The 14,199-nt window shown below is 43.6% G+C and overlaps 1 protein-coding gene across 1 annotated transcript in view; it reads right to left on the bottom strand.

The window, feature by feature from the left end:
- Positions 1-13,950, bottom strand: part of TBXAS1 (thromboxane A synthase 1) — a 154,945-nt gene extending 140,995 nt beyond the window's left edge. Inside the window, exon 1 of the mRNA XM_043589705.1 lies at positions 13,717-13,950. Coding sequence (XP_043445640.1) covers positions 13,717-13,805 — 89 coding nt within the window. The 5' untranslated portion in view covers positions 13,806-13,950. The remainder of the gene's footprint in view (positions 1-13,716) is intronic.
- Positions 13,951-14,199: the final 249 nt, after the last annotated feature.

Genomic DNA, 14,199 nt, shown 5'->3' with positions numbered 1-14,199 from the left:
TAATAGGTAACAACTAGCTAACACTTATTGAACACTACTGGGCCGGGCAAGTCTACTCCATGTCCTAACTCACTTAATCTTCCAAGCATGCTATGAAGCCAGTACTGTTACTATCCCTATTTTACAAAAGGGGACCCTGAGACATAGAGACCTTACCAACGTGCTTACGCTTACAAGGCTGGGCAGAGTTTGAATCCAGGCAGTCTGACTGCAGGCTCAAACTCTGGATCACTGCACAAATGCAGAAAGGCAGCCATGAGTGAAGTGGTTTTTAGTGAGTTTTTAAAGACAGTATTGGAGAACTGACACACTGGTGAAGTTCTTGGGAGTCATTTGCTTTCCTAAATGGGTTCCCCAGTCACCTTTGCACTGTGATTTTGTTTAGCAGTCCTTCCCTTATAAATAGTGCAGAGATGAACTTCACCCACAGCACAGGCTAGGCTGAATTACAGAGACATAATCTTTTATTAAGATCCAGAGCTCAGGGTGCCTGGGTTGCTTAGTCGGTTAAGTGTCTGACTCTTGGTTTCCGCTCAGGTCATGACCTCATGGTTTGTGAGTTCAACACCCGCATCAAGGCTCTGTGCTGACAGCGCAGAACCTGCTTGGGATTCTCTTTCTCTCCTTCTCTCTCTGCCCCTTCCCTACGCATACTCTGTCTCTTTCTCTCTCAAAATAAATAAATCAACTTAAAAAAAAAGGATCCACAATTCGATTCGATGACGTTTTGTTATATAACAAGTGAGAATTGTAGCTGGTCGTGGTGGAATGCAGCCAGAAACAAATGGAAATTCTCTATGATAATATTCATAGCAGCAAAGAGCAGCTGACATGTATTGGGTGTCTATATATGCGAGGCCCATGCCACACAAAATTCTGTGTATTATCTCTCAGTTTGGTTTGGCTCAACAAAAAAGTGAGTGCCTGTTAATGCATAGAAATGTATTGAGTGGCCCAAGCACAATACTGGGTACTTGAAGCAAAAGCTGTGTAAGACCCAGTCCTGCCTCTGGGAACTCACCTTAGATAAGTGGAAAGCGAGAGAAGGAACCAGGTGCAATGGGGCCAGGAGCACAGGGAATGCAGAGGCTCTCACTTGAATGAAGGAGAGAAGGAAATGGATGGTAAACAGCGTGCTGTATGGAAGAAAGTGTGAGCACCAGAAAGGGGAGTGCCAGGTGAGAAGCAATGGAAAATGAACATGCAGAGTGGGAAGTAACCAGATCAGAGAGAGACTTGGGGGTGCTAGGCCAGGGAGACTTCATTCTGGGGGCAGGGAGGGCCATGGAAGGGTTTTACGCAGGAGAGTGGTGAGTTCCTGTGGTGTTATTCTGGCTGCAGAGTTGCAGGACAGATTCGAGGGACCCAGGCAGCAGGCAGGGAAACCAGTTAGGAGACTATTCCAGCCAAGGGATGCTCTTGAAATCCTGGACTACAGGGGGGCCTGGGTGGCTCAGTCAGTTGAGTGTGTGACCCTTGATTTCGGCTCAGGTCGTGATCCCAGGGTTGTGAGATCCAGCCCCACATTGGGCTCTTCACTGAGCATGGAGTCTGCCTAAGATCCTCTCTCTCTCTCTCTTTCTCTCTCTCTCCCTCCCTCCCTCTCTCCCTCTGCCCCTCTCCCCCTCACTTGCACTCTCCCTATCTCTCTCAAAAAGGAAGGAAGGGAGAGAAGGAGGGAGGGAGGGAATCCTGGACTACAGTGGTAGAAGAGCAGAGAGAGAGGAAAGAACAATTCAAGGACCACTTGGGAAACCAGACTGGCAAGAATATGGATTGACTGGCAGGTAGGGGTGAGTGAGAGCTGGCCTAGGTGGCCAGTTGGAAAGGTGCCATATGCTGAAAGGCAGGGACTGCCAGCCTTCTCTTATGAATGAGGAAACTAGTGAGGATGGAATGATTTGCCCAAGGTCATCCAGAAGAAAAAGTGTGTCTGTCCTACACTGTAAAGACCTAGCTGATTTCCACGGCACCATATTTCTCCTGAGAACTTCCCAATGACCTTCCTTTACCATCCCTCTTATCGTGAGATGATGCTACCAGTTTTGGTCACTCTCTGTTTACAAATAGAGTTCAAACCCTTAAATGTATAAGTGACTATGCTTTACAGTGTTTACGGCCTGAGGTCCCCAGATACCTACTGACTTGTGAAGGTAGGAAGGGGGTACATGAGATGTTTTCCATATTTCAAAGGGCCTAATGCAAATCATGCATTTATTGACAATAAGATTGTGCGGGTTACCTAAAATGCCAAGTTTCTTTACCTTGGAGTGGAATGATAACTTGGTACACTAATGCTGGTTATCTCATTGATCAGCTGTTCTCATTGGCAGAGCTACTATCATTGTCTTTGAATGATTAAAATGGGAAAATCAATCAATCATTACTTAAATATGCATTGTTACGTAGACAATGGGACATATGGGGAAGTAATATAAACAGAGGATGCTGGAGAAGAGTTTAGATAGCATTGCTTTAAGCTGTGAGGATTAGTGTTCAATAGAACAGGGTAAGAGGAAGTGTGTGTCCTTTGATGCCTCTCTGCAGGGGGCTAGATGCCTCCTATGCCCCCCTCCACCACACTATTGTCAGGGTACCCTGGTCAGACCCCAAGAGCTCTATGATCCCTCATATGCCACATCTAGATGGCTATGTCCTACATTCTGTCCCATCCCTTCCTTTTGTATCAGAGCCCTGCTCTTCGATTCCTAATGTGACAATTACTTTATCTATCTGAATTCATGAGAATGTTATCCACTGCACATCAATGAGGTAGAACCAGCACACAGCCTTGAAAGCCTTCAGCATTCAATGAGTGTGCGAACGAAGAAGTCATTTATTTACTCTTTCAGTGAGCCCTGTGCAAGGCATTCTGCTAGGTAGTGGGAACACAGGCCACTAGTGTGCCAGCAAGTCAGAGGGAGATTGATCCTGTCATCCCCTGTGCTTGCTCTCTCTCTCTCTCTCTCTCTCTCTCTCTCTCTCTCTCTCTCACACACACACACACATGTAACAGTAATCATTTGGAAGCAGTGTCACCATCTCCGTTACCTGAGGCATGGTGATGATCTTTAACATTTACTGAGCAGCTACTGTGCACAAGGCACTTACTGGCTTAAGATTCAGCCCTGCCCTCAGGGGCTTGGAGTCAGGCCAGGAAGACAGGACACATGCATTCACAGGAAGATAATAGAGTGAGTGCCAGGATGGCTATAGAGACCGAGGACACTACAGGTGTTCAAGGTGGGGGCAGAGCTCCAGAGGGCTGGCCTAGTTAAGGTGACCTTCAAGAAGAGTGACATTTGGCCAGGTTTTGATGGCTGGCTGGGATTTAAACAGAGAGAGGAGGGCATTCAGACAACAGGGGCTGTAATGAGTGAGCAAGAGTAGGGAGAAGAACAGGCACATTGTGTGCAGCCAGGAGGGAAATGCGGGGGAGGATTGTAGGGCACCTTTCAGCTGAAATGTGGAAGCAGAAGCCAGTTTGGATACAGAGCGCTGGCTCTCCCCAGGGTGTCTATGCATCGTGCTCAGAAAACAGGGTTTCGGTTGAATCCACTATTTGTAGAGGTTGGCTCTGCTTTCAGGCCATCTCTGACACCATCTTTCCAGATACCTTTGAGCAAAGGAAGGGTCGCCCTCTCTCTGGGACCATGTTCAGGAACTGCCGTCTGCTGAGGTGAAACCCAAGACACCGCTTTGCAAGGACATATGGAGGTTGAGGATGGCCCCACAGTGTGGCCCAGTGCCAGACTCTGCCAGGAGACCAAAGACTCTGCCAGGAGAGCCGAGGGCTCCAGAATCTACCCAGTCAGACAACACCCCAACCCTGCCCATCCCAAGGAAGTTGTGAAACATCACATATTTCTGACAAACCAGAAAAAGGTGACTCCTAATAATTGAAGCACCAAACGTACAGCTGCATGAACAAGTGTCCCCTGTCCCTTCTCTACCCAAAGTTCTGTGCCCATGTTCAGATATATGTTGTATATATAACACTGCTAATGTTCCCAAAGAGCACTTAACCTCAATGGCAAATGACAGCCTAGGAAGATGGTTGTTATTATGGTATTCAGGGGTGCAAGGAAGGGTTCGTTCAATAGCTCTATTTCTGGAAGAGCCACTGTCCTCCCAGGGAAAGCAGTCCCAAGCGTATACTTGAGCACCTCATTAAAGCACCAACATAAATCCGCTGATTTGCTTTGTTTATAGAATGAATGAGATCCTTCTCTCATCTCTCCCCAGAGAGTAGATGCTACCAGAAGCCTGAACTCCTTACAAGATAAGAAGAGAAGGTTTGACCACAAGTCTTAAGATCATTGCTGTTGTTTTCTTTAAAACAAAACAAACCAGGAAGTGAGCAACAATGCATATGCCCTAGGAGTGTGGCCCCTCAAGTGGAATCCCCAGGCTTCCTGGTTCATAAACTTCTCGAATATAGAAGAAGACTTATTGTTTTCTAATCACATTTTATTTTGAGTCGAAAAGAAGACGACCCAGTCTAATCACCTGTTTGCCAATATTGGGACTGTTTAAAAAAAAATTAGTCCATTCTCAACAAAAATGGCGACTGGCTACCATGAGACTGTCAAAAGACTGACTCTAGACACCAGGGCCATTCCTAAAGGAAAGTGCTAAGAATGCCTTTTCTGATAGTGCCATCTCTGCAGCAAAGGTTTAGCGTATCAGGAAAATGCTTTTGAAGGTCATAAAATTCATTTGGCTGTATAAGTTCTGGTGTGTATGCTAAAATAATCAGTCACGTTACTTTATAGTCACGCCTCGTACTCTCGTTCTGGAAAATCAATAAAGTAAGGGGAAAGCTAGGGATATTGTGTATAACTATGTGAAAGAGGGAAAACAAAAAAAAATATTCTGTGGAAATGGTCCTCGAGGAAGTGCAGACCTAGTTTTCCTAAGCAGGTTCAATTTTATCTCCAAGCTCATCACTGAGTTATTAAACCAAAGTACCCATCATATCCTAAACAAAAGTACAAAAAATAAAAAAGGGAAATAGCATGCATCTTTCTCTAGATGCTCTGGGGCACTGGAAATTATCCATGGCCTTTAAAATGTATTTCTAAAATGTGTCCATTATTCACACCCTTAATGTCTTGTTCTACCAAATGTTACAAATCCTGATGTTGTGACCCTTCCTCACCTGAAATTTTCCCCCTTCTCTCCTGTGCCACATCACTTCTCCCTTATGTTTCCAGACCCAGTCCAAGACCCTTCTGCTTCTCCAAGCCACCTCCAAGGGGCTGGGGACCCAGAAAGTCTGAGGAGCAAGGGCTGGAAGGCTAGAAGAGTGTCCTGCATGAAGCCATAATGAGGCCCCACGAAGTTGCTTTGTGAGAGTGTTCCAGGCTCCTGCCTGGGACACGCTCTCCTCACCGTGGGAGCTGACACGCTCTCCTCACCATGGGAGCTGCTGCTGGGGACAAGAGGTGTGTCCAGGCAGAAGAGGGAGCAGTCACTAGTGGATCTCTTGTGCTTTATCTGACTTTTCCCTGGTGGTAGCTAGGCTCCGTGCAGACCTTCCATACACTGAATCTAGATCCAGAAAGCACTCAGTGGTCATCTGTGCCAAGTGCCCATGCCATGTAGGAAGTGCTTTGGCAGCATTCCTGGTGGATGTTGAGGGACGCTCACCACCTCCCAAGGCAGCGTTCCTGCCATAGCCAGACAGCTGTGGTTATTCGTTTACTTTGATGTTGAACTGGAGCCAGCGTGCCTGTTGGCCCTATTTTGCCCTCCAGACTATCTATACCCTCTATGCTCTGAAGTAAATATCATCAACCCTGGTGCCTCAGAGCTTGCAAAAGGATAGTTTTCATGTTTTATTCCTCTGTTCGGCAGCTCCTCCATTTCCACCAGACTACGCAGCTGCCTGATCACCAACAACACATCCAACCACTCATTTCAAGGGAATATCTCAGCTGGTCAAAATTGACCTTTTCTCTATGATCCTACACATCATTTCTTTTTTGTTGTTGTTCGCTTGTGTTTTTTTTAATCTTTATTTACATATTTATTTAGAGAATGTGAGAGGGGGAGGGGCAGAGAGAGTGTGAGAGAAACCAAGCAAGCTCTACGGTCAGCACAGAGCCCGATGTGGGGCTCAATCTCACGAACTGTGAGAATCATGACCTGAGCAGAAACCAAGAGTTGGAGGAGGCTTAACTGACTGAGCCACCCAGGTACCCCCACAGTGTTTCTTAATCAAATAAGTTTAGGAAGAACTGGACTAAATGAAGTTAAACAGATTTCTTTACTGCAGAACCTCTTGGGACCTTTGATATGCTATGATTCTCCAAGAAGGCTTACCTTATGGTTAATTTCCCAAACATTGTTAGGAACAGAACTTGGGAAAATGGTAGCCAACTGATTTTCAAATACCCTCATTCTGCAGCCAGACACCCCTCCCTCTACCTATGATTATACCAGGGAACACCTACATGGCTTCCTTACTCTGACAAATTCAAGTTTTCTTAGCTGGGCTCCATATTCCAGTACAGTGGTGTTTGCTTTTTTAATTATTATTATTTTTAACTTATCGAGGTATGATTGACAAAGGAATTGTATATATTTAAGGTATACAGCTTGGTGTTTGATACATAATGATTACCACAATGAAGCTAACTAACATATCCATTATCTCACATAGTTACCATGTGTGTGTGTGTGTGTGTGTGTGTGTGTGTGTGTGGTGAGAATACTTAAGATTACTCCCTTAGCAAATTTCATGTATTCTACATCATTACTAACTATAGTTACCAGGCTGTACATTCAGCTCTAGAACCTATTCATCTTATAACTAAAAGTATGTCTCCCCCATCCTCCAGTCCCTGGCAACCACAATTCTACTCTTTACTTCCATGAGCCGACATTTTAGATTCCACATATATGTGCGATCATGCTGTATTTGTCTTGCTGTGTCTGGCTTATTTCATGTAGCATAATAATCTCCACGTTCCTCCATGCTGTCACAAATGGCAGGTCTCCTTTTTTAAAGTTGAATAATATGCCATTGTATATGTAGACCACATTTTCTCCATTCATGGGTCGATAACATTTAAGTTGTTTCCATGTCCTGGCTATTGGTGAATAGTGCTGCAGGAAACATGGGAGTGGAGATATCCCTTCAAAATGCTGATTTCATTTCCTTTGATATAGCCTCAAGAGTAGGAGTGCTGGATTGTGTGGTAGCTCTATTTTTAATTTTTTGAGGAACCTCCCTACTGTTTTCATAGTGGCTGCACCAGTTTATGTGCCCACCAACAGTCCACAAGGGTTCTCTTTTCTCCGCATCGTCACCAACTCTTGTTATCTCTTGTCTTGTGAGGTGATCTCTCTTTGGATTTGCATTTCTCTGATGATTAGTGATGTTAATCACCTTTCCATAGACATGTTAACCATTAGTATGTCTTCCTTGAAAAAATGTCTGTTAAGTTCCTCTGCCCATTTTTTGAATGGGTTATTTTGTTTTGTTGCTATTGAGTTGTCTAAGTTCCTTATATATTTTGGACATTAACCCCTTCTCAGATATATGGCTTGCAAATATTTTCACCCATTCTGTAGGTTGTCTTCTCATTTTGTTGACTGTTTTCCTTGTTGTGCAAAAGCTTTCCAATTTGATGTGGTCTCACTTGTTTATTTTTGCTTTTGTTGCTTGGGCTTTTAGTGTCCCACCCAAAACCTCAATGTCAAGATCAATGTCAAAGGGCTAGCCCTTATGTTTTCTTTTAGGAGTTGTACAGTGTCAGGCCTTACATTTAAATCTTTAATCCATTTTGAGCTGATTTTTGCATATGGTATAAGATAAGGGTCCAATTTCATTCTTTTGCTTATCACAAGCAAAACTGATCCAGTTTTCAGAACATCATTTAATGAAGGGACTATCCTTTTCCCATTGTGTGTTTTCGGCTCCTTTGTCAAAAATGAATTGACCATATATGCATGAGTTTATGTCTGGATGTTTTATTCTGTTCCATTGGTCTATATGTCTAATTTTAGGGAAGAACCATACTGTTTTAACTACTACAGTTGTGTAATATAGTTTGAAATCCAGAAGTGTGATGCCTCCAGGTTTGTTCTTCTTTCTCAAGATTGCTTTGGTTATTCATGGCTCCATAAAAATTTTAAGATTTTTTTTCCTATTTCTGTGGAAAATGCTACTGGAATTTTGATAGGGATTACATTGAATCTATAGATTACCTTGGGTTGTATGGACATTTTAACAATATTAATCCTTCCGATCCATGAACACAGGATATCTTTCCACTTATTTGTGTCTTTTTCAGTTTCATTCATCAGTGTCATAATTCTCAGTGTACAGCTCTTTTACCCACTTGATGCAATTCATTCCTAAGTGTTTTATTCTTTTTGATGCTATTGTAAATGGGATTGTTTTCTTTATTTCTTTTCACATAGTTTGTTGTTATTATAAAGAAATGCACCTGATTTTCATGTTTGACTTTATATCCTGCAACTTTAAGGAATTTGAATTTCATAAACTTTATTTATTAGCTCTACCAGCTTTTTGATTGGAGTCTTTAGCATTTTCTGTATGTAAGATTATGTCATCTATAAACAGAGACAGTTTTACTTCTTCCTTTCTAATTTGGATGCCTATTATTTCGTTTCCTTTTCTAATTGCTATGGCTAAGACTTCTGGCTTGATATTGAATGGTAGTGGTGAGAGTGGACATCCTTGTCTGGTTCTGATCTTAGAGGAAAAGGTTTCATCTTTTCACTGTCAAGTATAAGATTAGCTGTGCACTTGTCATATACAGCCTTTATCAAGCTGAGGCACAGTCCTTTTATACCTAATTCATTGAAAGTTTTTATCACGAAAGGAAGTTGAATTTTATCAAATGGTTTTTCTGCATCTATTGAGATGATTATGCGATTTTTTTTTTCTCCTTCGTTCTGTTAATGTGGTATATTGTGTTATTGATTTGTGGATATTGAGCCTTCCTTCCATCCCAGGGAGCAATGGTTTCTTTTAAATATGGTCTGGGACTAGATTATCTGGATTACCAGATATGGTCTGGGTTTAGAATTAGAATCTAGTCCTCCTATATGTAAAGCAAGCTCTATCAGAAAGAAACTTCCAGGTACAGTGATTTTCATTATAGTCTTAAGTCTTGATAATCACCAATAACATTTTACCTTAACGTTATCTTAGAATGAGACTTGATCAGAACTCTAAAACACCCTGATTCCTATTTTCACAACTAGTCGACTCATTCCTCTGAGTCTTGGGCTCCTGAGCCTTAAATGCAGCCTGGCATGAAAAGCCCTTGCATCTCTGTAAGACAGCACTTCTCAGCTGCCAGCGTATTCATGTATTTACCTGCTTTGACTCTTTAGCTACTTAATGGAACTGCTACAGTTTACCTTTCACACTGCCTCATTAGCCAAGAAGCTCCCTCATTACTCTAAATTCCCCTTGTATATTCTACTCTGTTGGTGGAAATAGTGAGATTATAGCCCCGAAACCTCCATTCCCACAGCATAAAACTGGTTTCCTCTTCACTACTAGAGAAGAACAATTTCCTTCTCCTTTCAATAACATAAAGTAACATAATAAAACATAAAAATAACATAAAGTAACAATTTTTTGCGCCGTAATTCATACTCATTAAAGAAATGTGGAAGATGTAGAAAGACTAAAAAAAGAAATGAAAATCATCCATAATCCCACCAATGAAGAAAAACCACTATTAATATTTGGGATACTCTTTTTTTTTTAATGTTTATTTTGAGAGAGACAGAGGCAGAAACAGAGCACGGGGATGGGGAGGGGCACAGAGAGAGGGAGACACAGCATCTGAAGCAGGCTCCAGACTGCTTCATATGTGCTTCATACATACACCTTTGTGTGTACTCCTAGCTACTATATTCTATATGTCTGCTCCGTCTTCCAGCCCCAGTGGAGTAGCCCTGATCTCCTTATACCCCAGTTCATGCTACTCAGCCACATATCTGTCAACTTAAATAAGTATTGTTGAAAATCGTGTCAAATTCACTTTGAGGAGAACTACTGAAATATACTATGCCTATTTTATAATGGTCTCTTTTTAAGTGAAATTAACTCTTTTGTCTTCTTTCCAAATTCACATGTACACTTAACAATTAAGAAGTATTTATCAAGTACATGGCATGGTCTCTGTTCTACAAGGTGGGTGGGGATACAAAAACAGTACACCTGCAACAATTTAAAAAGGAGTCACCAAGTTGGTACAAACTGAAAACACAACAGGCTTTCAGGAAAAGGAGTGACTCATATGGGCAAAACTGTTAAGATTTGTACTGAACTATAAAGGCTCAGAGAAGAACCGGCAAAAAAGTACCAGCAGAGATCAGAGGCTGGAATTAGCCTTCAGCCAACATTTATTTAAAAAAAAATTTTTTTAGGGGCGCCTGGGTGGCTTGGTCGGTTAAGCGTCTGACTTAGGCTCAGGTCATGATCTCACAGTCCGTGAGTTCGAGCCCTGTGTCGGGCTCTGTGCTGACAGCTCAGAGCCTGGAGCCTGCTTTGGATTCTGTGTCTCCCTCTCTCTCTGCCCCTCCCCTGTTCAAGCTCTGTCTCTCTCTCTCTCTCAAAAATAAATAAACGTTAAAAAATTTTTTTTATGTATTTTTTAATGTTTTTATTTATTTTTGAGACAGAGAGAGACAGAGCATGAGCAGGGGAGGGATAGAGAGAGAGGGAGACACAGAATCCAAAGCAGGCTCCAGGCTCTGAGCTGTCAGCACAGAGCCCGACGCGGGGCTCAGACTCACAGACTGTGAGATCATGACCTGAGCCAGAGTCGGACGGTTAACCAACTGAGCCACGCATAGCCAGCATTTATTATGTGCCAGTGCTACATACTGGGCATTGGGGGAGGGGAGGTGATGAGAGATGATAAAAGCAGCACTGAGTTGGGGCTTGTAAGTGCCCTGGACAAACAGGAGAAGCTTCCATGAGGAGATGCCCCTGAACTTAGTGCTGAAGGAAAGAGAAGAAGGGAATTCCAAGCATGGAGACTAGCAAGGGCAAAGGAAGGACTCATGCAGCAACATGGCCGCTCTCAGAACAGGATATGGGGGATGAATGAGGGAGATGAGGCCACTGGAAGAGGCAGGAGCCAAACCCTAAATCCTGGGTGCTGTACTTCTTCACTTTACCCCCTTTAAACCAAACGCTAGAAGAACATTTGTGCCATGGATAGAAATTTCTGGAATTGCAATGAGATCTGAGACCTCGCCCCTGCCTTGCAAGAACTCACAGGCTGGTTGAGGAGGCAAGAAGCAATCCTCATAATCCTCATTCTCAGAGTTTAGTTTCTCCATGACAGTCTTACCTGGCCCAATGGCAAAGGTAACTCTCAAAGGAAAGACAAAGGAGTCTGGTCAGGGCACACCACCCTCCATAGTTTCTTCTTAGGAGCAAGATGGCTGTGGGGGGTGGGGGAGGTTTCTCCACCTCAGCTTTCCCTGAGCACCCCTCTTCTCCCACAAGTACCTCTTAAGAGAATGAAGCAGGAGGGAGACCCCACCTCATTCAAGCTGGAGTCCGTTGCTCAGAGGCTACCTAGAGCCCTGCCTGGAAGAGGAGGGTCGAGAGCCTGAGGATGGTTACCTTGAGCTGGATCAAGGGATGGACTCAGGAGCTCCAGAGCCATGGCCATAGCCACTCCCTTCTGCTGCCTGCTCTCCTTCAGCATTATTCCCTCCAGACACCAAGCTTACCCCAGAACCTCCATGTATCCCCCAGCCTTGGGCATCTGGTCCAGACCTCCTGTTTCCTGACCTTGTACCAGAGCCTCCCACTCTCTGCCTGGCGTACATTAACAGATCAACAAATATTTCTGCGATAACAAGTGGAAGTCAGCTTTCACTTCCTATTTACCACCTCTGCTTCATGCCTTTATCTAATCTCTGTGTCTTTGACCCAGGTTATTAATATGGCCCTGGGAATAGATTACAAATGCAGAGCTGCCTTGCTGAATGGTGCGGTGTTATTGTCCGTGACTCCCTGATCTACACTGATTATAAACATCCAGTTACAGCAGCTTATCAGTCAGGACACATGCCCTTTTCCATGACCAGAGCAACATTAACGTATGCAATTCATTCATTCGTTCATCAAACATTTATCGAGGCCGTGCTGTAAGTCAGACACTGAGCTGGGAGTTGAGGATACAGAAATGAAAACACACACACACACACACACACACACACACACATGCTAAAGACATAAATGTGTAGAAAAATGTATAATCTAAACATTAATGCTGAGACCACCTGGAGGATTCAGGCGGGACACACTTTGAGAACCACAGTCAGAGCATAGCTATTGATGGGACAATATATCCATAATCATACTAATAAGGAATTTCAAATATGCCTGAACCACTGAAGACTTATTTTCCTCAGTTGTTAGGTTACCTAAATGGTTGTGAACAATGGCGGTGGACATCTATGAAGCACCTGCTATGTGTTGGCACTAAGGCGTGTGCATCACTGAGCACAGAAACACGTTGAGATGGATAAATGGGGTGCAGCAGGGAAAGAGGGCTACCATTTGCTCCTGGTTTTGCATGTGGCTGGTTTCAAGGAAGAGAAGCTACACTGAGAACTAAGTTCAAAAGATAATTAAACCAGTTAAAAAGCAAAAACAGCACTGGGACTAAAGCGGAGTTTCAGAGCCAATTTCCAAGAAGTAATTTCATCATCATAGAACATCAAACGTGAATTCCATTTTCAGCTATGCAAATTCCAAAAGAATAATACCTCGCATTTGCATAATGCTTGATGCTTTTCAAAGTGCTTTCCCAGTTATTAATCTAGGGAAGGCTTTATTATCACCAGAAACATAAATTGAAATTCTGTTCAAACTCAAGTTCTCCATTAATTTTTTCACTTTCCCCTCAAAAACCAGAGCCACCTAAATCCAGGTGCTTTGGATTGAGTGGGTAACTGTAATAAGTTTAACCAGCAGGGTGAATACGCATAAATGGAGCATATTGTGGGCCCTTGCATCTCCAGACACAGGCCTTCGGCAGAGCCAAACTTCAGAAAGCCTCCTGTTGAATTAACAAGATAACAGGCAGCTGCTCTCAGTTCAAATCCGAGGTCCTTTCGGGGTCTCAAACTTTGTGGGCACGGCACACGCTATGTTCATCAGAATCCATTCCCTTCTATCAAATATCAGAAAACTACGCAATCAGTTCCACTGCTTTGTCCTTAAACCTGCAGAAATCCCTGTGAATGACCTCCTGCAAAGTGGTCCACGATGCCAGACAGCTCTGATGTCCTTTTTGTTTTTAATGGCATATGAACCGAGAGCTGAATCTGCTGTAAATCCAATAGGGGGAGAGGATCTCAGAAAAGTGAGGTGGAAGATATGATGGGTACGAGGAAATACTTCTCCCCAAACCTTTCCAACTTGTTTCTTTTTCCATCTCTTGCAAACTTAATTATGTGTAGTGCTCTCAGTCACTGAATCACCAGCCTTTCCTGACACCTCGATCTCATGCATTTTAGCAAAAGATTAACCTGGCTGTTTGCTTTTAATTCTGAGGCTGTGTTAATACTCAACTCCCTCTAGATTAGAAAAGAAGAAAAACACACTCCCACATACCCCTCCCTGGCTCCAGCAAGGCTCCAGGGCTGCTGTTTCTGACATTGTCACAGTCATGGGAACCTGCTGGCCACACTTACCATTTCAGGAGGGCCAAGAGGACCACTGACAGGGCCACTGTCACCATGGGGCCATTCACTTCCAGTTTGAGAAACCCCAAGACTTCCATTGTTCCTCAGAGTCCCAAGAGGGGCGGTCCTCCAGAGGAAAGAGGGAGGCTGATGCCCCTGCCGTTACAGGGACCACGCTGTACAGACGGAAGAAGGAACAGGCAACCAAGAACACACACACCAAGTGGGTCCCCAAAATGTGCTGTTCGTCAGAGTGTCTCCTTATAAAGAGGAAGGAAGAGGAGGGAAGAAACACAGAGTTTCAGTGTAAGGCAGTGAATCAGCAACTTTATTTTCTTGAGGACTGCACTGTCAATAAACATTTATGTTAACTCCCCGGGGAATTAGCAGCAGAACTGGTCCCATGTTTGCTGAGAAGCTACGTGGTTACAACCAGAGATTTCTACTCTGATGAGAAGTCTGAGTAGTCTACGAAAAAAGACTCCCCTTCAA

The sequence above is a fragment of the Prionailurus bengalensis genome, chromosome A2 (assembly GCF_016509475.1).
Source record: "Prionailurus bengalensis isolate Pbe53 chromosome A2, Fcat_Pben_1.1_paternal_pri, whole genome shotgun sequence".
Taxonomy (NCBI): domain Eukaryota; kingdom Metazoa; phylum Chordata; class Mammalia; order Carnivora; family Felidae; genus Prionailurus; species Prionailurus bengalensis.
This window is presented reverse-complemented; position numbering and strand designations above follow the sequence as displayed.